The sequence below is a fragment of the Danio rerio genome, chromosome 4 (genome assembly GCF_049306965.1).
Source record: "Danio rerio strain Tuebingen ecotype United States chromosome 4, GRCz12tu, whole genome shotgun sequence".
Taxonomy (NCBI): Eukaryota; Metazoa; Chordata; class Actinopteri; order Cypriniformes; family Danionidae; genus Danio; species Danio rerio.
This window is the reverse complement of record NC_133179.1, coordinates 44,319,587-44,345,037: the sequence shown is the minus strand read 5'-3', so window position 1 is coordinate 44,345,037 and position 25,451 is coordinate 44,319,587. Positions and strand designations below refer to the sequence as shown.

The 25,451-nt window shown below is 43.1% G+C and overlaps 2 protein-coding genes across 2 annotated transcripts in view; both read right to left on the bottom strand.

Annotated features, from left to right (window-relative positions):
* The window catches only part of LOC141381669 (BEN domain-containing protein 5-like), a 495,902-nt gene that overhangs the window by 126,465 nt on the left and 343,986 nt on the right, over positions 1–25,451 (bottom strand). The gene's annotated exons all lie outside the window — the stretch shown is intronic.
* LOC137490923 (NACHT, LRR and PYD domains-containing protein 3) overlaps positions 9,009–25,451 on the bottom strand; it is a 78,784-nt gene continuing 62,341 nt past the window's right edge. Inside the window, exons 2-8 of the mRNA XM_073947407.1 lie at positions 24,707–24,985; positions 22,552–24,370; positions 21,820–21,993; positions 21,521–21,694; positions 12,022–12,195; positions 11,148–11,194; positions 9,009–10,897 (exon numbers count right to left, since the gene is read on the bottom strand). Of these exons, the coding sequence (XP_073803508.1) occupies positions 10,359–10,897; positions 11,148–11,194; positions 12,022–12,195; positions 21,521–21,694; positions 21,820–21,993; positions 22,552–24,370; positions 24,707–24,965 (3,186 nt within the window). The 5' untranslated portion in view covers positions 24,966–24,985 and the 3' untranslated portion in view covers positions 9,009–10,358. The remainder of the gene's footprint in view (positions 10,898–11,147; positions 11,195–12,021; positions 12,196–21,520; positions 21,695–21,819; positions 21,994–22,551; positions 24,371–24,706; positions 24,986–25,451) is intronic.

Here is a 25,451-nt window from a genome sequence, read left to right as displayed (position 1 = left end):
ACGGATCACTCCCACTACCCGAAGCTTGGATGGAGCGCCGTGAGGAGCGAGAGGTCCGCGAGCCCGTGGGCGGCGGATTATCTCCCGCTGAAACCCTCAGATCTGCCCGAGCGCCCGGTGCTTTTTTAGAACAGAAGGCAACTGGGGTGGCTCGCTCTCTTGCAAAAGTTAGCCACGATCTTAGCTGTGCAACGGTCATGGCATCGCAATGACGATATGAACCGCCCGCGAGCTCCGCATTAACATGCTGGACCCCCAAACATGCAATGCAGTGATCGTGTCCATCATCCGGAGCCAGGAAACCCCCGCATCCAGAAACGCACAGTCGGAGCGCCATCCTGAAAAGGACGTGCTGCACGACTGTATTGCTCTTTTAGGAAAGTTGCAACAATACGCACCGCTCTGGAGGACCGGACCCAAAGAACCGCAGGCAAGGGAGAAACCCAGCTCGACCGTCTGCCACCGCGAAGACCCACTCTGGACCGGGAGACACACTCGTTCGCTCTGAAGTGCTGATCAGCAAGAGGAACCCTCATCGACTCACTCAGAAAGGATCTGAAGCGAAAAGGATGGCGTCTGCTGGCTTCAGGTGTGCTTATAATTTCATTCATTGGCCCGTTCAATACTCTCATCCTACTTCATCCACTTATGGCACTGAAGTTCCCCAACCGAAGGGGAACCATCGTTACACAATTACTTGCCTAATTACCCTAACCTGCCAAGTAACCCTAATTAACCTAGTTCAGCTTTTAAATGTCACTTTAAGCTGTATAGAAGTGTCTTGAAAAATATCTAGTAAAATATTATGTACTGTCATCATGGGAAAGATAAATAGAGTTATTAAATCTATTTTGTTAAGAAATGTGTTGATAAAATCTTCTCTCCATTAAACAGAAATTGTGGAAAAAAATAAACGGGGCCTAATAATTCAGACTTCAACTCTCTCTCTCTCTCTCTCTCTCTCTCTTTATATATATATATATATATATATATATATATATATATATATATATATATATATATAGTTGAAGTCAGAATTGTTAGCCCCCCTGAATTATTAGCACCCGTTTATTTTTTCCCCAATTTCTGTTTAATAGAGGGAAGATTGTTTCAGCACATTTCTAAGCCTAATAGTTTTAAAAACCTATTTCTAATAACTGATTTATTTATTATTTGCCATGATGACAGTAAATAATATTTTACTTGATATTTTTCAAGACACTTCTATACAGCTTAAAGTGACATTTAAAGGCTTAACTAGGTTAATAAGGTGAACTAGGCAGGTTAGGGTACTTAGGCAAGTTATTGTATATCAATGGTTTGTTCTGCAGACAATCAGAAAAAAATAGCTTAAAGGGGCTAACAATCTTGTCCCAAAAATGATTTTAAAAAAATTAAAACTGCTTTAATTCTAGTCGAAATAAAACAAATAAGACTTTTTCCATAAGAAAAAATATTATCAGACATACTGTGAAAATTTCCTTGCTCTGTTAAACATCATTTGGGAAATATTTAAAAAAGAAAAAAAATCAAAAGGGGGCTAATAATTCTGACTTTATTTCAACTGTGTGTGTGTGTGTGTGTGTATATATATATATATATATATATATATATATATATATATATATATATATATATATATATATATGTATATATATATATATATATATATATATATATATATATATATATATATATATATATGAGCAATATCACACGAGTAGCAGTGCGATATGGCTGTATATCAGCACTGGTGGGAGGCGTGCGTTAGTGTCCCCACTAGTGCCGATATACAGCCATATCGCAGTGCTACGAGTGTGATATTGCGTTTATACAACAGTTTGATGGCATAATTGTGGATATAAAAATGAAATCAAACATGGAGAGTCTCAAAAACCCTTTAGTATGAGGAACTACTTTCTTCCGCATTGGATTCAAATCATAAGCTGACAGTTAAACAGCTGAGCAAGCATCTTTTAAACTTTAGATCTGTAGTGTCTGCTTTCTGCTGGCTGTATGTGGGCGGAGTAATTGACAAAGGGTAAAGAGGCTGTACGGGTGCTGATATTACTTAAATATATCACGGCTATCAGCCAATCAGATTTGAGAACCAGACAGAATTGTTGTATATATATATATATATATATATATATATATATATATATATATATATATATATATATATATATATATATATATAAAGAGAGAGCGAGCAAGAGCCATTTAATGTTCAGTTGTATTTATTGAAATTTTTGACAGCAATACATTAAAAGCAATGAAGGAACTAATGACTCTGGTATTTATTTCATGTTTTTGTATGTGTGGTACTGTTGTGTCTGTCTTCAAATACTTGCACCAGTGTTGCTACTACCTGTCTGTTGACTATCTGCTGAACATTTACAGAATAGTAAACATGCTGTCTGTGATGTTGGCTCCTTACAGCCATTCAACACATTTCTTAGGTTTTCACTTCATTTTGATGGTCCTAGTGTGACAACAGATGAGCAGATAAATGTAACTTAAAGTAAACTAACTGTCTACTGAAAGTTAGGTTAAATGCAACGAATAGTTAGTTGAACACGTTAGCAAATACATGTATGAAATTTGTACCTAACCCTAACTTTATATTTGTTTAAAGTTCATTTTAAATTATGTTGCGTTGCTACTTATAGGCATCTGTATGTTTACTGAAGGTCTATTCATAAACTGATTAACAACTACATGCAGACACTGACAACAAAAAAAAAATCTTGATGGTAAATGTACTGAAAACTTGTTGAAGATTTGTTGCATATCTACTAATACACTGTAATACACTACAACCTAATTTGGTAGCACGTAACTTATCAAAAGTTTAATAAATGTTGAGGATTTGTTGCATATCTACTGATACTTTGTTGAACATTTGTTGAAGATTTGGTACATATTTACTGATACACTGTTGAACATCTAGAACCTTAATGCTGAGGATTTGTTGCTTATCTACTGATACTCTGTTGAACATCTGTTGAAGATTTGTTACACATCTACTGATACATTGTTGACCATACCTATATTGGTGACACTTAACTTACCCAAAGTTTAATAAATGTTTACATGTTGTAGACATTGTAATGATTGCCTAGAAACATTTAAAAGACAATCTACAGATACTACCCAGCTGAGAGTAAACCGATAAGAACTTAAAAAGAAACTTATGGTCAACAGACTATCTAAAGGGGGACCATCAAAATAAAGTGTTACCAAAGCTTTTGTACAACTCTGAACCTGCGCCTTGGGTTGTATTTGGGTCATATATACTGAGGAAAATTGGTGGGTTCGGTTTAGAAAAATAGTTGTTTTTAATGCAGAAGAATTTCTTGGAGAAAGTGCAGTCATTGCCTTTTAGGTTTTATTTGGGATTGATTAAGTTTTGGAGTTGTTTTGAAATTTTGAGAAATGAAGATGATCATTATGGTGTGTTAGAGCCTCTTTTCTTTAATCCACTTTTTCGGTTAGACAATGTGCCATCCTCCTTAATTACTAAAAGTATGAATGCTGGCTAAACAAAAGTCATCGATCTGATTGATTTAAATGGTGGCCAATGGAAACCTGCACATATAATTGCCAGTCAAACTGGGATAAACTCATTAAGAATCATAGAAGGTCTAATGAAGAATGTTAAAGCAGCTTTTCCACATAGTTTTACTGATTTCATTAATAATGTTATACGGAGTGGATTTATGCCTCAGTCTTTTCCTGTACTTAAAGTTATTTTTTAAGATTGGGAATCTGATGAGAATAACCAGACAAAATTGCTGAAAGGGTATGGTGCATTGGATTTTAATTGCATTGAGAAAAAGGTTTTATACCACATGTGTGTGAAAATTTCACAATTGGGTCAGCTGTTGCAAAGACCAGACACTAAAAGGAGATCTTGGCTTTCTGTTTCCACTGATATCCATCCATCTTTACAAGCCTCCTACCTCCAAAAGATGTGGGGACATTCAGTGGAGAATACTACATTGTATTATAGCCTCAAATTCTTTTGTGTCCAAGATTAATGAGACTGTTCAACCAGCATGTCCTTTTTGTAACACTCTCGACAATGTCCTCCATATGTTCTGTGACTGTGTCAGGCTTAAACCATTGCTTGAACTTTTAGAGAATATGATTGCAAGTGTAACGGGGAGACTGACACAGAGGGATCCATTTTGCAGTATTTATTAAGTCACACTTAAACATCAACAACTCGCACGGCTGTGCGGACATACAACATACACATCAAAGGGGAAGTAGCAGATGACAGACACAGTGTGATTACCAGGCTTGGGTCAGAGGCAGGCAGCGTGATTCAGAGTCCGTGTAACAGGCTATAGTCAGGGGCAGGCGGCGAGAATCAGAGTCCGAGGAAACAGGCTTTGGTCGAGGGCAGGCAGAAGACAGAGCAGAGTCGTGAAACGGGCTGTAGTAGTAAACGGGAGATCAGGCAGGATAGAACGCTCAGAAATGCTGGCCGGGGCTAAACAAGACTTCGCACTGAGGTGTGAGTGAGAGCTGCTTATATGTGGTACGTGGGTCATTAGTGGAATGGAGAACAGGTGTGCTGGAGTCAGAGTGAAAGGATGATGTAATGGTTAGAAGTCCGGAGATGGTGGCCTCTGCTGGTCAGCGAGGGGAATGACTGGGACCGAGTCGGTGACAGAGCCCACCCCCAACGAACGGCTCCTGAAGTGAGGCAAGTCTCGACGCCGGGGTCTTCCACGGGGCGAGGAGCCGGCATATCCGGATGTTGTGAGTGGAACTCTTCCAGTAGTGTAGTGTCTAGGATGTCCTTGCGGTTAATCCAAGATCTCTCCTCCGGGCCGTACCCCTCCCAATCAATGAGATATTGGAGTTGTCCACCCCGGCGTCTGGATCTCAGGATTTCGTGGATCTGGTAGGCCTCCTCACCATCGATCATGAGAGGCAGGGGACCCTGTTCACCGGCTGCCACCTCCCTATCCGCCTCGGCTGGACCAACAGCAGGCTTGAGCAGAGAGACATGGAAAGTGGGAGAAATACGGTAATGATTAGGGAGTGTCAGTCTGAACGAAACAGGAGATATTTGCTTTTCAATTTGGAAAGGACCCACGTACCTGGGGCTGAGCTTCTTGCAGGGCAGTCTGAGGCGCAAGTCACGGGTGGAAAGCCATACCCATTGTCCTGGGGAATACATGGGACCAGGACGTCGGTGTCGATCGGCTTGTTCCTTGAAACGCCGTACGGCGTGAGAGAGATGAGTGTGAGCTGCGTTCCAAACCTCTTCGCAGCTTTTGAACCAGGTGTCCACAGCGGGGAGTTCGGAGGTCTCGCCGGACCAGGGAAAAAGAGGAGGTTGGAAGCCCAGTACGCATTGAAATGGAGTTAGCTCGGTTGATGCCTTTCTCAAAGAATTTTGAGCATATTCTGCCCACATAAGAAATTTAGCCCATTCATTCTGGTTAGAGTGACAGTATGTGCGGAGGAATCTGCCAATCTCCTGGTTCAAGCGCTCTGTCTGCCCGTTGGATTGGGGATGATAGCCGGATGTTAGGCTAATATTCACCTGGAGATTTTTAAAGAATGCTGACCAGAGTCGGGATGTGAACTGGGGACCTCTATCCGACACGATGTCTTCGGGGAGACCATAGTATCGGAACACACATTCGCAGAGTAATTCGGCTGTTTCCATGGCTGTAGGCAGTTTGGGTATGGGAATGAGACGGCAGGATTTAGAAAATCGATCTATTACTGTGAGGATGGTGGTTTTGCCCTGAGATATGGGTAGATCGGTGACGAAATTTATGGCGATGTGTGACCAGGGACGGTGTGGCACCTCCAGGGGTTGGATTAATCCAGCTGGACGGTGACGGGAGTGTTTAGACATCTGACAGGGTGAGCATTTGTTTATGAAGTTGATGACATCTTTGTTTTTGGATGGCCACCAATAGCGGGATTGAATTAATTGCACGGTGGCTGTGCTGCCTGGATGACCGGAGCTGGGGTGGTCATGTACCTCGGAGATGAGCTTTTCCCGAAGTGACGGGGAAACAAAGATCTTATTTTCTGGACAGGACTGTGGCGTGGAACTGGTTTCGGCGGCTTGAAGGATTTCGTGTTCGATGTCCCACTGGATGGGAGCGACAATTAGAGGATCTTTGATAATGGGTTCATCATTGTTTTCTGAGGTTTCATCGTCTGAGAGGCGGGAAAGAGCGTCTGCTTTGATGTTTTTTGAACCAGGGATATATGTGACTTGGAAGTCGAATCGTGTGAAAAACAGAGCCCATCTTGCCTGTCTAGGGTTCAGACCTTTACAGGAGCGGATATATTCCAAGTTTTTATGATCGGTGATGACAGTGAAAGGGTCTTTGGCGCCTTCAAGCCAGTGTCTCCACTCCTCTAACGCCGCCTTCATGGCGAGGAGTTCTCGATTTCCCACATCGTAGTTCCGCTCAGCGGAGTTGAGCTTGCGAGAGTAGAAGGCACAGGGATGGAGCTTCTTCGTGACTAGGGATCTTTGGGACAGGATGGCTCCAATGCCAGTGTTGGATGCGTCAATTTCAACAATAAAGGGTTGTTCGGGATCAGGATGACGCAGAATAGGTGCACTGGAGAAGCGGGTTTTGAGTTGAGTAAAGGCTCGAATAGCGTCTGGGTTCCATTTTAGGCGAGCGTTATTTGCCTTTACCATGGCGGTAAGTGGAGCAGCAACTGAACTAAAATTCCTTATGAATCGCCTGTAGAAGTTGGCAAAACCCAGGAATCGTTGCAGTTGTCGGATGGTTTCAGGTTGTGGCCATTGCGTCATGGAGTCGACCTTTTGCTGGTCCATGGCCACGCCTTCGGGGCTGATGATGTAACCCAAGAACGATATGCAAGTTTGGTGGAATTCACACTTGGAGATTTTTGCATATAACTGATTCTGGATGAGGCGTTTGAGCACTGCCCTGACGTGCTGAATGTGCTCAGATAGTGAGTTGGAGTAGACCAGGATGTCGTCAATGTATACTATGACCCATTTGTTGAGCATGTCTCGAAATACCTCATTTACAAAAGCCTGGAACACGGAAGGACTGTTTGCTAGGCCGAAGGGCATAACGAGGTATTCATAGTGGCCGTCGATTGTAGAGAACCCGGTTTTCCACTCGTCTCCCTGTCGTATGCGGATGAGGTTATATGCACTACGGAGGTCCAACTTAGTGAAATACTGGGCGGATCGGAGTTGCTCAAGGGCGGCTGGAACCAATGGCAAGGGGTAGCGGTATTTGACGGTGATCTCATTTAAGCCTCGGTAATCAATGCATGGGCGTAAGCTACCATCCTTCTTCTTTACGAAGAAAAAGCCTGCTGAAGCTGGTGAGGTAGATGGTCGGATAAAGCCCTTTTCTAGCTCCTCAGAGATGTAGTTCTTCATCGCTTCAGTTTCAGGTTGAGAGAGGGGGAAAATGCGACCACGAGGGGGCGTGGTGCCTGGTAAGAGTTCGATGGCACAGTCATTTTCACGATGTGGAGGGAGCTTGGTAGCCTTCTGCTTATTAAATGCCTCAGTTAAATCATGATAAGCCTCGGGAACATGACAGAGTTCAGGGTCTTCGGTGTTGGTAATCGTGTTGATCTGGACTGGGGAAACAGAATGCAGACATTGGGTAAAGCACTGATTGCTCCATTTTGTGATCTCACCAGTTCTCCAGGAAACTTGAGGGTCATGTAGTTGTAGCCATGGCAACCCGAGAATTACAGAGTGCTTAGGGGAGTCGATGGCAAGAAGGGAAATCTCCTCTTCATGGAGAGAGCCTGTTTGAAGAGAGATTGGTTGAGTCTGGAATTTTATGCGTCCCTCTCCCAATGGGCGCCCGTCTACAGCAGTGATGGCTAAGGAGGAATCACAGGAGGTTAAAGGAATGGAGTGAGTGGTGGCAAACGTGTAGTCGATAAAGTTGCCAGCGGCTCCTGAATCGATCATGGCCATGGTCTCAATTTCATCTCCATTATTTCTCAAAATGACAGGCAAGTTCATAACATTATTAGTGGTCGTGAACATAGTGGTTGCACTCACCGAGAGGGTTTTAGGGAGAGGCTTGTTGGGACATAAAACCTTCGTATGACCTGGAAGTCCGCAATAGATGCATAAGTGATTTCTTCTCCGTCGTTCTCGTTCCTCTGGGTTCAGGCGGGTTCTACCCAATTGCATGGGTTCAGCGGAGATCTCAGGGGATACAGGACTGGAAGCAATTGAGCACAGTGGGTTGCGAGTGCGGAGGAGAGTGTCTAACCTTATGGAAAGTTCAATTAGTTGATCCAGTGTTTTTCCCTCGTCACGACATGCCATCTCTTTCTGCAATTCTGGTTTCAGAGCCTTTCTGTAGAGCGTAGTAAGCGGATCATCAGCCCAGCCCGTTTGCGCTGCCAGGGTGCGGAACTGCAGTGCGAACTCAGCTGCGGAGCGATCTCCCTGTTGGATACACAATAGCTCCTCGCCAGCGTTACGACCACCCTCCGGATGATCGAACACAGTGCAAAAACGTTTGAGAAAGTCATTAAACGAGGGAAATATCGGGGTACTGTCTGGCCAAACTGCAGTAGCCCAGTCTAGCGCTTTCCCAGTGAGCAGTGAGCACACAAAAGCAATTTTCCCATTATCGTCCTTAAACAGATGGGGCTGTTGGGCGATAAACAGTTTACATTGCAACAGGAAGCCTTTACATTTTGCTGGGTTACCTGAGAACTTGTCAGGGAATGCCAATCGAGCTCCGGAAGTCATCGGGGGTTGTGTAACAACAAGTGGACTCGGAGAGTAGTTGGCGGTGAGTTGCGCTGTGGGAGCAGCTTGCAGGTTTTGTAGAGATTTCACAAGTTCGTCTGTCAACTGAGTTAGATGTGTTAGTTGTTGTTGGTGAGTAGACAATACCTGAGCTTGAGCTGTGACTTCGTGAGACAAAACCTGGATGGCTGCGGGATCCATGTTGGGCGAAGTCTTCTGTAACGGGGAGACTGACACGGAGGGATCCATTTTGCAGTATTTATTAAGTCACACTTAAACATCAACAACTCGCACGGCTGTGCGGACATACAACATACACATCAAAGGGGAAGTAGCAGATGACAGACACAGTGTGATTACCAGGCTTGGGTCAGAGGCAGGCAGCGTGATTCAGAGTCCGTGTAACAGGCTATAGTCAGGGGCAGGCGGCGAGAATCAGAGTCCGAGGAAACAGGCTTTGGTCGAGGGCAGGCAGAAGACAGAGCAGAGTCGTGAAACGGGCTGTAGTAGTAAACGGGAGATCAGGCAGGATAGAACGCTCAGAAATGCTGGCCGGGGCTAAACAAGACTTCGCACTGAGGTGTGAGTGAGAGCTGCTTATATGTGGTACGTGGGTCATTAGTGGAATGGAGAACAGGTGTGCTGGAGTCAGAGTGAAAGGATGACGTAATGGTTAGAAGTCCGGAGATGGTGGCCTCTGCTGGTCAGCGAGGGGAATGACTGGGACCGAGTCGGTGACAGCAAGATTAGGCTTTATTTTTTCAAATAGTCTATTCATTTTTGGTTGCAGATACAAGAAATCTTGTCAGCAAAAATGCACACTTATCAATTTCTTAATTGGACAAGCTAAGCTTGTGATCCTAAAATCTCATCAATGTAAAAATTCTGGTGAAAATGTAAACATAATTCCTCTGTTTAAATCCTTAGTAGAGTCGCGATTGGTGATTGAATATACATATTACAAACATGTCAATAATATTCTGTATTTTGAATGGAAATGGGGTATTGGAGGTGTTTTGGTGACTGTGTGTGATTCAGGAAAATTAGTGTTTAATTGGTAAATGTTTGTATGTTTTAAAAAAATATGTATTTATGTAAAAAATATACAATAATTTTAAATTTTTTGGATGGTGTATTCAAATAATTTTAATGTTCATTAAAGGTGTTGTGAAAAGTCAAAAGTCTCTCTCTCTCACACACACACACACACACACACACACACACAGAAAGAGACACACGCACACACAGAGAGAGAAAGAGAGAGAGTGACACGCACACACACACGCGCACACATACAAAACACACACACACAGAAAGACACACACATGCGCGCACACACACACACAGCAGTGAACACGTGCACACATACAGCAGTAAACGTGCATACACGCACATACACACACACGCACATACACACACACATACATACTCGCACATACACCCACACTCTCACACACACAAACACACTCTCTCTCTTACACACACAGACACACACAAACACACGCTTTCGCTTTCACTCACACCTACACACTTTCTCTCTCAAACACACCCACACATCATGATGACTGCTCCTGCAGAGGATTCTGCTCAGTCTTTAGATCAGTTTCACTGATGATCCAGTATAAATACCAACCCCAAACCCAAACCCAGGGCAGAGCGGCTCAGTGAATGTGGTCTGGACTGAGTGGATGAGGCTCATTGTGTCTCTATAGATGTTGTAAAAGCTCAAAGTTCCTGCACTGTCATCCACAAACACTCCTATTCTCCTGCTGAGCGCCTCCACTGGGAGATCAGTGTGTGTGTTATTGTGTCTGAATTTGACTCTGGAGGAAGAGCAGCTTAAACTCCAGGACTGAGCATTACATCCAAACTCACACTCAGCACCTCTTCCCTTCCTCCTGATGCTCTTATATGTAACTGATATATCCACACCATCATGTCCACTCCAGTCAATCTCCCAGTAACAGCGTCCACACACACTCTCTCTGCACAACACCTGAGTATAATAATTAAATCTGTCTGGATGATCAGGATACGGCTGATCCTCTCTCACACACTTCACCTCTCTGTTCTCCTCAGACAGAATGAGTTCAGTGTTTGCTGTGTTTGGATCCAGAGTGAGGAAACAGACATCTGAACACAAGAACACACACATTTATAACCACAGCTGTGTGTGCTTGTGTGTGTGTTTGGGTGTGCTTGTGTGCGTATCTGTCTGTGTTTGTGTGTGTGTGAGAGAGGGAGTGTGTGTGTGTGAAAGTGTGTGAGTGTGTGTGCACGTGAATGTACGTGTGTGTGCGTACGTACGTGCGTGTGTGTGTTTGTGTGTATATGCATGTGTGTGAGAGAGAGTGTCTGTCTGTGTGTGTGTGTGTAGTCCTACATTTGTGCAGTCCTGCTGTAATCCTCGTGTGTCCTCCATGATCCAGACTGTAAACACACACAGATGAAAAGAATGAGCTGTTTAGTTTCCCCCTCAGCTAATAAGCTAAAGCTAGCACTGAGCTGCTCAGCTACACGCTCCAAACTCTTGAGCTAAAACACACAACACTTGTTGGTTGAGCCGGGATGCACAATGAATGTAACACAGTGCGTTCTTTTCCTCTGCTGTTGGTGAAGCGAGCGCAGATACTGCTCATGTTGATGGAGACACCCTGCTGCAACATTCATTTATTACAGTGATCACACTTAGCTTTGCCATCGTTCTTCAGCACATGCAGCCTTTGAGCACATGTTGCAGTCCATCTCTAAACTATGTTCAGATTATTAAAGCTGCTCGCCAGCGCCCAAGTTCCTGACAGATTAGCAAGTGAAAAATACACATGTGTGCACAGAGAAGAGGAATCCAGATGTTGATTTTAGAACAAGAGTCTGAACATTAATCCAAGTGTCTGATTCCAGAATCTGAATCCATCTTCAATCCCCAACCCTATTCCTGACCTGATATTGTAGGATTCTTCAGCAGAAATGGAGGAAGAAGTTTCTCTGCTCAGCTCAAATGCTGAAACTGTACAGTGTGTCCCGCTTAATGTCACTGTAACTGAGCCAATACACTCCAACATTTACAGAGGAGATTCATTTCACACTCAATGATTTGCTCTTCATAGACATGACTGGAATACTCTACAAGCTGTATCTTCTGTCTGTCCTCACCCCATAACCCTCACAGAAAACTGAAGCTGATCACAAAAGAGCTTTCTAGTGTCTTTTTAAAGCCATTAAGTGTAAAAGCACAAGGCCAGTGCTGCTCCACATACTTGAGTTTGTCCAGTGTGTAGTTTGGATCCTCCAGTTGTTCAGAGAGCAGCTTGACTCCTGAATCTCCTGGATGATTGTAGCTCAGATCCAGCTCTCTCAGGTGTGAGGGGTTTGAAGTCAGAGCTGAAGACAGAAAACCACAGCCTTCCTCTGTCACCATACAGCCAGACAATCTACAAACACAGCAACAGTCCACATCACACAGTTGGACAATCACACATCTCTTTGTGTTGTGAAGATGCTGACTGCTGTTTCTGCTCATGTCAACAGCAGTGATGAACACACACATCTTGATTAGCTCTCCTTATTGATCGAGCCCTCGCATCAGCAAACACACACACACACACACTCAAGAAGGGCTCGACATCATCTGTAGAAGTGTACAGAGCAAAGGCATTGTTCATAATACACCACATCAAGCTGTAAAGTCTGCTGTGAGGAGGAAGAAGTCACACTTGAGCCCAGAAGATCATCTTAAAGTCATGTATAAAACACAACAGAAAATGAGCTGATTTCTGTTGTGGACTAAAACAAAATGAGCTCAGACAAACACAAACCCGCTCTCTTCATGTGTTCATCACCTGACCCACAGTCACATTCCCCTGTCAGTCAGACACGAGCCCTGATCAATAAGAAACTTAGCTGAAGGAAAATGAATGAATGATCTTTAATCTGCTTCAACACACACACATTTGTATAGATATGAATAAATCACAGCCCTGCAGATGTTTAGTTTCTTCTTCTGCCAATCCACTAAAGGGGCTCCACATCTGGTAACACTGTTCACACTGCTGTTAAAGCAGGTAAAGACTAGTTCAAACCTGTAATCTGAAAGCAGTGTTAGCGCTGCACTTTACGCAGGGTTATGAAGCGCTGCTATGGAGCGGTGTTAGCATCGTATTTGTAATTTCAACACTGCATTGTGGTTAGGGATGCAATGATTAACCGGTTTCACTATTAAACATGCTTTAATTCATTACGGTTTATTAATCCTAATGCCCACTGTGCCACGCTTTACATTTATAACCACACACACTGGATTAACTGTGACTGTGGGTATATAAGGCAAGTTCAGGCAAGTCTGTTATTTCCAATGGAGAGAGCTTTTGTGACTGCAGAAAATGCAAACGGCTGAAGTTTGAGGAAGACGCAATGAAAAGTCCACAGGTTTGCAAACCCACCTACAGTTACAAACAATGGCACCGATGAGAGCGATGATGAGGTGAATGTTGATCCGCCATCCGAGAGAGTGTTAATCTAACACCCGACACGTCCTCGCCAAAGATGAAAAATGTCATTAACATGCCTGTGTTTTAATTTATTTAATAAATATGGCTGTCAAGCCAGGATCTTGATGGTTTATTGTGGGTATGGTGTTTACATAAAGAAATCTGTGTTACAAGTTAAACAAAAATTCTATTAAACAATTATATTTTGAATTTTAATTCTAATAAACAATTATATTTAGAATTTTAATAGTTTTTGTCTTGCGTTTACATTAATTTTACATTTGAATAGCCAAAATTACAAGTTTCAGTATTTTAACTGTGATCTTTCGCAATTAATTTTTTAAAAAAGGTGCGATTAATTAGTTCATTTTTTTAATCAATTGACAGCACTAATATATATATATATATATATATATATATATATATATATATATATATATATATATATATATATATATATATATTATATACAGGGAATATATTTGTTTTTCAATTGACAATATGAACAGCTGTTTACTGTGGCTTTAGCCTATATAGGTTCTGTTTAGAACATGGTGTTATCTGTTCTGATATACTGTGTGAAAGCATTTGTAAATTGGACTGTAAACTTACGTTGTTTTGGTTTTGGTTGAGTTTGTGTGTAAAAGTTCAAGCATTTTAAATTTGTGTTAACTGGATGCATTTTGTGTCAAAGCAACAAGAAATGTGTTAATTGTATAGCCCATGAAGACGGATGTTGTGCTAACCGTGTTAAGAGTTTAGGAAACTTGTTAAATATATTGAAAAAAAAAAGTGTCATAGCCATTGTAAAAAACTGTAATGTGTTCATCACCTGACCCACAGTCACATTCCCCTGTCAGTCAGACATGAGCCCTGATAAATAAGAGACTGAGCTGAAGGAAAATAAATGAATCTTCAATCTGCTTCAATACACACACATTTTTATAGATATGAATAAATCACAGCCCTGCAGATGTTTAGTTTCTTCTGCCAATCCACTAAAGGGGCTCCACATCTGGTATCACCTGTTCACACTGCTGTAAAAGACACGTTTACACTTGTAATCTGAAAGCAGGGTTAGCGCTGCACTTTACCCAGGGTTATAAAGTGCTGCTATGGAGTGGTGTTAGCATCATATTTGTAATGTTAACACTGCATTGTGGTTAGGGATGCAATGGTTAACCGGTTTCACAATAAAACATGCTTTAATTCATCACGGTTTATTAATCGTAAAGGCTTCTCAACACCCTTTTTCTGCACGAATCAAACAAAGTTATGCCCAATGTGCCGTGCTTTACACTAATAACCACACACACTGGATTAACTATAACTGTGGGTATATAAGGCAAGTTCAGGCAAGTTTGTTATTTCCAATGGAGAGAGCTTTTGTGACTACAGAAAATGCAAATTGCTGAATGCTGAGGAAGACACAATGAAAAGCCCACAGGTTTGCAAACCCACCTACAGTTACAAACAATGGCTTCGATGAGAGCGATGATGAGGTGAATGTTGATCCGCCAGCCATGAGAGTGATTTCAGAGAGATTGCTAAGAGACTCAGAGTGTCTCAGCTGATTAATGGCCTGAATCTCCATGTTCAGCACAAATGTCAGCTAAATGTAAAATCTAACACTCGACACGTCATCGCCAAAGACACTCGCCTTTACTAAGTTTAAACTGAATCTGCGGCTCATGATGAATAACTGTACGGTTTTGAGCCGGTGGTCATCGTGAGAATCCTGCTCTGCCTGCTCATATATTGGGTCAGCTGACTCGCCTGCTTTATTCCACAAACACAGGAAAATGTGAATCAGCGCATAACGAGACTGAGCATTACAATGACACAAAACATTTAAAGAGTGACAGAAGTGAGACGTTTCTTCCTTTCTTTTATTTTTCTATTTAGATACTCATGACTGCTGTGCAGCTTTCAGCATTGAATTGAATGATTTATTATACTAATAGTGCAAAATAAATATTTCTTACTGCAATGCTTCATTTTTGTTTGATTTATTTATTTTTTCATAAAGTAACAGTAGTAAACAGCAGTAAACAGACTTATTATAGCAGATAACTCACATTCAAGCACATTGAAGGGAGCCTGATAATGAGGAATGCAATTTATTGTTAGTGTTATTGTCATCATCGTCATCAATCATATTTTCTAATTATTAGACATTCCTTTTGGATTTACTGCACAAATATCAAGAAGTCATTATGATTACAGAATTAGTTAGATAAACATTTCTGGCTTTTGTTAGTCCTGATTGATGATGTTTTCAAAATACAATAAATCTGTTAATAAACAATTCACAGTGGTGCTCCTACATTTATTTTTGTGCTGTTACATTTATTCTGGTGCTCCTACGTTTATTCTGGCGCTCCTGCATTTATTCTGGAGCTCCTGCATTTATTCTGGCGCTCCTATGTTTATTCTGGCGCTCCTACATTTATTCTGGCGCTCCTACGTTTATTCTGGAGCTCCAGCATTTTGTTACTACGACTGGGGTGGAGTGACAGGAGACCACAGGAGGTAAGATCCACTATGCAGTTTATTCAATAGTCAGGCAAGCAATGGTCATCAGGTGCAAACAGGTATATGAAGGCAGTCCAGAATCGTAAACGTTAAACAGGCAAATGGTCAAAAGGCAGGCAGCTAAACAGGAAGACAAGGTACTAGGCTAGGATCGATACACGGAGAAACAAGACAGGGAAACGCGTTGTAATGTTACACAAGGAAAACAAGACTCGGCAAACTGGTAGCGTGAGAGGGTGGCTTATGAATGGGATGTAATCAGTCTGTGAACCAGGCTCAGCTGGTGCTTGCAATCAGGATACATGAGTGAGCAGACGTGCGTGTATGGGAGCAGTGCATGTATGAATGTGTAGTCCTGGGGAATGCGGAAATGAAGTCCTGAGTTCGTGTGAGAACCAGCGATCCTCTGGGGAGCGATCGCTGGTTGTGACATAGCCCCCCCTCTAGGAGTGGATTCCAGACACTCCACTACTGTTCAGGCGGGAGGCGTAGCGGAGGCGGAACAGGGGGAGGGTTGGAGGGCCAGGACCATGCAGCTGGGGCGTACCTGGGGCGTGGAGCTGCGGAGGGCCTGGAGACTGGAGCTGCGGAAAACCCGGAGAGTGGAGCTGCAGTGGTCCTGGATCGTGTGGCAGCGAAGGACCTGGAGTGCTGCGAGGAGCCGGCAGAGTTTGAGGCTTGTAGGGAGCCGACAGGGCGAGGAGCCGGGTTGGGATCGGCAAGGCGAGGAGTCTGGATGATGCCGGCTGAGTGAGCTGTCTGGATGGCGCCGACAGGGCGAGGAGCTGTGGCCGTTCGGGTAGCTCGGGCAGCGACGGACACTCGGGAAGCTCAGGCGGCGACAGCGGCCACTCGGGAAGCTCAGGCGGCGGCGGTGACCACTCGGGAAGCCCAGGCGGCGGCGGCGGCAACCACTCGGGAAGCTCAGGTGGCGGCGGCGACCACTCGGGAAGCTCAGGCGGCGGCGACCACTCGGGAAGCTCAGGCGGCGGCGGCGACCACTCGGGAAACTCAGGCGGCGGCTCTGGCTGAGGCGCTGGCGGCGGCGTCGGCTCTGGCTGAGGCGGCGGCGTCGGCTCTGGCTGAGGCGCTGGCGGCGGTGTCGGCTCTGGCTGAGGCGCTGGCGGCGGCGTCGGCTCTGGCTGAGGCGCTGGCTGCGACGTCGGCTTTGGCTGAGGCGCTGGCTGCGGCGTAGGCTCTGGTTGAGGCGCTGTTTGCGGCGGCGGCTCTGGCTGAGGCGTTGGCTGCGGTGTTGGCTCTGGCAGCTCTGGCGGTGGCAGCTCAGGCGTTGGCAGCTCTGGCGGTGGCAGCTCTAGAGGATCTGGCAGCACTGGACGGTCTGGCAGCACTGGACGGTCTGGCAGCACTGGACGGTCTGGCAGCACTGGAGGGTCTGGCAGCACTGGAGGGTCTGGCAGCACTGGAGGGTCTGGCAGCACTGGAGGGTCTGGTAGCTCTGGAGGATCTGGCAGCACTGGAGGGAATGGCAGCTCTGGAGATGGCCTTTCAGGAGCAGGAACAGACTTTGAACTGGAAGCCATCTTGTGAGCTGGCTGACTGGGAGCGGCCATCTTGTGAGCTGGCTGTGGACAATGGGTCGCAAGCCCTGTAGCCAGCGGGTCTTGCTCTCTACAGCCCCCCCCCCAAAAGATTATTTGGATTTTCGTCCACCTCTCCTATGGTGAAGGAAGATCCACTCATCTGCAGGGCTAGATCAATATAGTTCACCAAAGACCACTGGGGCCCATACAAGGGTATGTTGGAGTATAGGGACTCGGACAGTCCGCCATGAAAGAAAATCATGAGGCATACCTCACTCAGGGTGGTACGGTGGGCCAGATTAATAAAGTCCTCCACGTACTCCTCTATTGACCGGGCTTCCTGACGGAGACGCATGATTTGAACACCCGCTGGATCCATGTTCCGGCCGAGTCTTCTGTTACCACGACTGGGGTGGAGTGACAGGAGACCACAGGAGGTAAGATCCACTATGCAGTTTATTCAATAGTCAGGCAAGCAATGGTCATCAGGTGCAAACAGGTATATGAAGGCAGTCCAGAATCGTAAACGTTAAACAGGCAAACGGTCAAAAGGCAGGCAGCTAAACAGGAAGACAAGGTACTAGGCTAGGATCGATACACGGAGAAACAAGACAGGGAAACGCGTTGTAATGTTACACAAGGAAAACAAGACTCGGCAAACTGGTAGCGTGAGAGGGTGGCTTATGAATGGGATGTAATCAGTCTGTGAACCAGGCTCAGCTGGTGCTTGCAATCAGGATACATGAGTGAGCAGGCGTGCGTGTTTGGGAGCAGTGCATGTATGAATGTGTAGTCCTGGGGAATGCGGAAATGAAGTCCTGAGTTCGTGTGAGAACCAGCGATCCTCTGGGGAGCGATCGCTGGTTGTGACACATTTATTCTGACACTCCTGCGTTTATTCTGGAGCTCCTGCATTTATTCTGACACTCCTGCATTTATTCTGGAGCTCCTGCATTTATTCTGACACTCCTACGTTTATTCTGGAGCTCCTGCATTTATTCTGACACTCCTGCGTTTATTCTGGAGCTCCTGCATTTATTCTGACACTCCTACGTTTATTCTGGAGCTCCTGCATTTATTCTGACACTCCTGCGTTTATTCTGGAGCTCCTGCATTTATTCTGGCGCTCCTGCGTTTATTCTGGTGCTCCTGCATTTATTCTGGAGCTCCTGCATTTATTCTGACACTCCTGCATTTATTCTGGCGCTCCTGCATTTATTCTGGCGCTCCTGTATTTATTCTGGCGCTTCTGCGTTTATTCTGGTGCTCCTGCATTTATTCTGACGCTCCTGCATTTATTCTGACACTCCTGCATTTATTCTGGAGCTCCTGCATTTATTCTGACACTCCTGCATTTATTCTGGAGCTCCTGCATTTATTCTGACACTCCTGCGTTTATTCTGGAGCTCCTGCATTTATTCTGACACTCCTGTGTTTCTTCTGGAGCTCCTGCATTTATTCTGGCGCTCCTGCGTTTATTCTGGTGCTCCTGCATTTATTCTGGCGCTCCTGCATTTATTCTGGCCCTCCTGCATTTATTCTGGCGCTCCTGCATTTATTTTGGCTCTCCTGCATTTATTCTGGCGCTCCTGCGTTTATTCTGGCTCTCCTGCATTTATTCTGACACTCCTGCATTTATTCTGGCGCTCCTACATTTATTCGGGCGCTCCTACATTTATTCTGACACTCCTGCATTTATTCTGGCGCTCCTGCGTTTATTCTGGTGCTCCTGCATTTATTCTGACACTCCTGCATTTATTCTGGCACTCCTACATTTATTCTGGTGCTCCTGCATTTATTCTGACACTCCTGCGTTTATTCTGGAGCTCCTGCATTTATTCTGGCGCTCCTGCGTTTATTCTGGTGCTCCTGCATTTATTCTGGAGCTCCTGCATTTATTCTGACACTCCTGCATTTATTCTGGCGCTCCTGCATTTATTCTGGCGCTCCTGTATTTATTCTGGCGCTTCTGCGTTTATTCTGGTGCTCCTGCATTTATTCTGACGCTCCTGCATTTATTCTGACACTCCTGCATTTATTCTGGAGCTCCTGCATTTATTCTGACACTCCTGCATTTATTCTGGAGCTCCTGCATTTATTCTGACACTCCTGCGTTTATTCTGGAGCTCCTGCATTTATTCTGACACTCCTGTGTTTCTTCTGGAGCTCCTGCATTTATTCTGGCGCTCCTGCGTTTATTCTGGTGCTCCTGCATTTATTCTGGCGCTCCTGCATTTATTCTGGCCCTCCTGCATTTATTCTGGCGCTCCTGCATTTATTTTGGCTCTCCTGCATTTATTCTGGCGCTCCTGCGTTTATTCTGGCTCTCCTGCATTTATTCTGACACTCCTGCATTTATTCTGGCGCTCCTACATTTATTCGGGCGCTCCTACATTTATTCTGACACTCCTGCATTTATTCTGGCGCTCCTGCGTTTATTCTGGTGCTCCTGCATTTATTCTGACACTCCTGCATTTATTCTGGCACTCCTACATTTATTCTGGTGCTCCTGCATTTATTCTGACACTCCTGCATTTATTCTGGCGCTCCTACATTTATTCTGGCGCTCCTGCATTTATTCTGGCACTGAATTCGTTTATTTTCAGTGTAAAATTATTACTTGTTGTATTACTTGTTATTACCAATGACTTAGAGACTTGTAGACGGTCAAAACACTCGGCTTTGTTTAGATTTTAGTAACTATAACTTTGACTTTTTATTTAGTTTGTGGTCTCATTTTATCTGTAACACTGTAAGCTATGACATCGACGGGTCTTTTACTCCAAAGACTCTGTTTTTGCATGTAAGTACCATGGTAAAATGGTGTAAACAATAGGTCTTTGGCAGAAACGTTATAATAACTGAATAACCATCCTTAATTCAACACTATTGTGTCGGTAGATTAAATGTGCTTGATGGGATGTTTTTCTGTGGACTCTTACCTTTCAAAATAAACTGTGATGTACAGCAATGAATGCGTGTGTGTGCTGTTATTACATGATATGTATGCCTATATATCTAATAAGCGTTTTCTGCAAAACTTGCACAAATTTAGCATTCTTTATAAGCTTTCCATTGAAAAACAACTAGCTTCAATGGGTTCTTAGGGGATGTAGCTTTAAACTGATGTAGTTTTTCAAGATTACTTTTGTCCTTTTTGATGTAATTGCATAAATATTGACATGTGGAAAAAACAGTGCCTCAGTGTGTCCTTGTCGAGGCGCTGTGGAAGGGGTTAAGCACAGGGACGGAAATGGACTAGTGTTTGTTTTTAGTGTTATTTTGTGCTGTATTATTTGGTTACTGAGCAGCAGTAAATAACACTAAAATGTGTAGTTTTCATGTGATTTTCTAAACTAGTAGTGCTCTGAAATTAATGATTGCTAAATAATCTTGATAACCATGAAACCGTGATTATTTCTCAGACGTTAATCCTAAAAACCAAAATCTATAATCGTTGCATCTCTTAATTGAGCTGCTACTGTAAGTGTGTTCAGTGTGTGACAGAGCAATGTGTGCTTGTTGCTGCTGGACACTTGGCAACAGAAACAGCCAATTAGAAGCTGATCAGCGAGGCACATGACATGTCAGTAAGGGAAAGTGTGCATCATGTAAACAGCAGTCAGTGAGAGAAAATACATATTCAAAGATAGAAAGTGTGTGAACTGGAGTGATCAGGAGATGTTAGATGACATGATTTGCTCCATGTGTTCTTTCAATTGTACTTTTGACTTTGTCTTCTTAAAACTAATGAGCTACACGGCGACATTTAATATACCTGACAACATGAGGAGAGTTCAGTTAGTTCATTACCATTATGATTGTAATTACTCTTACGCCTCACGTCTGTTGAAGCACTGCGCACTTGAGCACAGTAATATTTAGACTCTGTGTCAAGTTAAAGAACATCTACACACAGCACCAGTCATCTGTGTCAGCTTCAAAGCAGAAGAGCACGAAGAACTCAGAGCAAGTGTTCAACATTTCTATTTACAGGAGCTCAGAGGCTGTGTCTGGACACCAGTGGGCTTTCTGCTGCACTGTATTCAGTTTTGCATTCTGATTCAATAAACCCTAAGATTACCTGCTGCTCCTCCAATCAGCAACATGACAACACAAAAAGCCCTAATATGAAATAATGTGGGCTATTAAGAAATCGTTTTGTAGTAATTGTTGAGTTGAGAATCATTTACCTCAGTGTCTCCAGTTTACAGTTTGGACTCTTCAGTCCATCAGAGAGAAGCTTCACTCCTGAATCCTGCAGGTCATTGTTACTCAGGTCCAGCTCTCTCAGGACACAGTTTGAGGATTGTGAAGCTGAAGACAAACTCTCACAACTCTGAACAGTGAGATTACACATGACCAATCTGAGAAATAAGAACATAAATCAAATTTACAGTGTATTTTTTGTCATTCACTTAATGTAAATAATAATTATAATTAATCAGTCAATCTATCAATCAATCAATCAATCAGGTGTTTGAATTCAGACCTCAGTGTCTCCAGTTTACAGTTTGGACTCTTCAGTCCATCAGAGAGAAACTTCACTCCTGAATCCTGCAGGTCATTGTTACTCAGGTCCAGCTCTCTCAGCACACAGTTTGAGGATTGTAGAGCTGAAGACAAACTCTCACATGACTGAACAGTGAGATTACAGAACTGTAGCCTGTGAGGAAAAACAGAAATAATGATTTTGCATTTACCTATTAATCCAGAGCAGAGACAAAAACACTTGAATGTTGTCTTTTAGTTAAGGCAAAGGTAAAATCACTATATGGACTCTGTAAACACTGAATTTAAGGGAGAATCCAAGGCAGTAAAATAAACATAAAAGTATTCTTTACTTAACAATTTACATTTTTGTGTGATAATTAATTATTAGTTATCATTATTAAAAACTTTCTATTTTTTCCAAACTCATGTTAACATATTAGAGCTATCAGTTTTGAAATGCACACCATCTATATCTATATGCGTTAAAGAAAGGTGAGATTATATTATTGTATTGTGTAAAAGAATCAAAGTATTGAAAAGAATGTCTGAAAATGGAGTAAACATAAGGAGAACAGATATTGTATACAGCAGGAGATCAGTGATACATGTTTGATGTGAAAGCACAAATAGTCTGTGCTGTTTCTGCACTGCACACATATGACTCATGGGTTGCAGATGTGCTGCAAATCAATGTGTAAAATGGGCATAAGTGTAAACAGAAAACTCTCACAGTGCTCTTGTGGTGTTTTTGACCACTGGTATCAGTCTCATCAGTGCTTCATCAGATCTTCTGTATTTCTGCAGTTCAAACTTCTCTTGAGTCTCTTCTGACATCAGGAGCACAAACACCAGAGCCGACCACTGAGCAGAGGACAGATCCTGTCTTGTAAGTTTTCCAGAGCTCAGACTCTTCTGGAGTTCCTCTGCAAAGTCATCTTTCAGTTCATTCAGACAGTGGAAGAGGTTGATGGTCCTCTCTGCTGATTTCTCCTTCTTTATTTTCTCTTTGATATAGTCAGTCGTGTGTTTGATGTTTTCAGTTTTGCGCTTCAGTTCTGGGAGGAGCTGCTTCAGGCCACTCTGATTAGACTCCAGTGAGAGACCCAGCAGGAACCGAAGGAAAAGGTCCAGGTGTCCGTTCTTGCTTTGTAAAGTTTTCTCGACTGCATCCTTATGAAGTTTAAACAGGGTCTTTGTAGAGAGTTTCCATGTCAGCTCCTTTTTCCTGGAATCAAGAAATGGATTTTCTTTCTTGTCGTTGTAAGTGAAAAACACATAGAGAGCAGCAATGAACTCCTGAACGCTGAGATGTACAAAACTGTAAACCTGTTCCCCTGAAATGGGGTTTTCCTCCTGAAACATTCGAGTACATAATCCAGAGAACACAGACCCTTCCTTGACATCTAGTCCACACTTCTCCAGATCTGTTTTGCAGAAAATCAGTTGTCCTTCCTCCAGCTGTTCAAAGGCCAGTTTCCCCAGCTTCAGAACAATGTCTTCAAAAGACCAGGCCTTGGCTTTAGGTTCAGAGTTGTTGCTGTATTTTTCTTTCATCTGTTGCTTTTGAGACAGTAAGAAGTTGATGTACATCTCTGTGAGAGTTGTGGGTGTTTTTTCATTGCTCTCTTGACCCAGCAGAGGCTGAAGAACAGTGAGAGAGATCCAGCAGAAGACAGGGATGTGGCACATGATGTACAGACTCCTGAATTTCCTGATGTGACTGATGATGTTTCCAGCAACCTCAAGACTGCTGTTTTTGATGAAGTACTGCTCCTTCTGCTCATCATTGAATCCTCGCAACTCAGTTACCTGATCAATGTAGGTTTGGGGTATCAGACTGGCTGCTGCTGGTCTGGATGTGATCCAGATAAGGGAAGAGCGAAGCAGCTGTCTCTTTAAGAGATTTACTACTATCTCACTCACTGTCATTTCCTTATCAACATCAGTAAAGCCATAATCCTCTTCAAAGTTCAATTCAAAGCGATATTCATCCAGTCCATCAAAGATGAACATGACCTTGCAATGTTCTTCAGGAAGAGAGCTCAGTCCTCCCGGTCTACTAAAGAAGTACTTGTTAAGCAGACCTATGAGACTGTACTTTTCTTCTTTAATCAAATTCAGTCTACGGAACGGCAGTGGAAATATGAAGACTATTTCCTGATTGTCTTTTTCTTCAGCCCAGTCAAGGATGAATTTGTTGACAGAGACAGTCTTTCCCACTCCTGCGATCCCCAGTGTCAGGACTCTTCTGTTTTGTTCGATGTCAGGCTGAACTTTAAATATGTCGTTACACTTGAGTGGTTTATCCTTGGCTGTCTGTTGGTTGTGTTTTGACTCTATCTGTATCACCTCATGGTCATTTTCTCTTCCTCCAGTCTTGTTCTCCACCACATATAGATCAGTGTAAATATCATCCAGGTACTTCTGGTGACCCGTCTGTGAATTACCAAGCAATATCTGCTTATAGTCCTCCTTTAACTTCTCCTTTAGTTCACGGCTGGTGTTTGTGTAATCAACAGGAGGGGATTTACAGGTCTCTGAAGCTGCACCTTTACAAGAGAGAGGAAAAAAACTAAGTAAAACATGATTATGCCCTCAAGCTTCCCTTTATGAAAAAAAAAAAACAATTACACATATAAAAAAATTTAGATGAACTAAGACAAACATATAAATGTTGATCATGTGAAATTTAGGCACCCATTTACATGCATTAGCATCATGATTGACCATCACTGTTGTCCATAGCAATGCTGAATTTAAGACATCTGAAGCTGTGCAATAAATGTTATGACAATACATCTGACTCAAAAAAAATTGCTAGGACAGGGTTTTACATGGAATTAAATTATCACATTTCTAAATTTTGACAAGGAATTAAACATTACCTTGCTTCTGTGTATTCTCCAGCTCTTCAGCCAATTGATTCTGCTTTATTTTCCTCAGGGTGTCCACTGTGATCTTCACAGCTCTTTCTGATCCAAAACATGACACCATCTTATCCACTGTATCCAACCTGTCTGCATTCTCCATTTCAGCTTTTGAAATATCTCTATGGTCATTTACTAAGCACCGCTGAAACTTCTTTAGTTCAGCTTCTAACAGTTCATCCAGTGAGTTGTCGAGCAGCTGTTTAACATTCGCCATGGTGCTTCACCTATTCACAGCTACAGAACAAGACAACAACAAGAGCAACAACATCTGCATTAGTTTCACAATTAACATATGGACCTAAGCATTTATTATTTATTTGAATAATGCAATTACCCTGTAAAAAAAAATAAATCACATTTCAGAAAGCTAAATATTGAAAATTGATTGCCACTTTTTTAAGTGGCTCTTACTAACCAGAAATAATGTAGATGTTTCTTGTTTATATACTTTAATTCTGTCTTGAGCAGAAGCTCTGTAACTCTATCTCCTGAATCATCATACAGTAGTGTTTATTTAGACGTTCAACTGGTTAAACAGAACCATTTTAGAAAATAAAACCAGTTTTGGAAAAGACTTCAGATGACAGGTGAGATCGGTGGAGAAACACACACACATATGTCCACTGTTAAAAGACCCTGGCATACTACATAATACGAGTACAAATACCCATCACTGTAATGGTACCCTGAAAGGGACCTT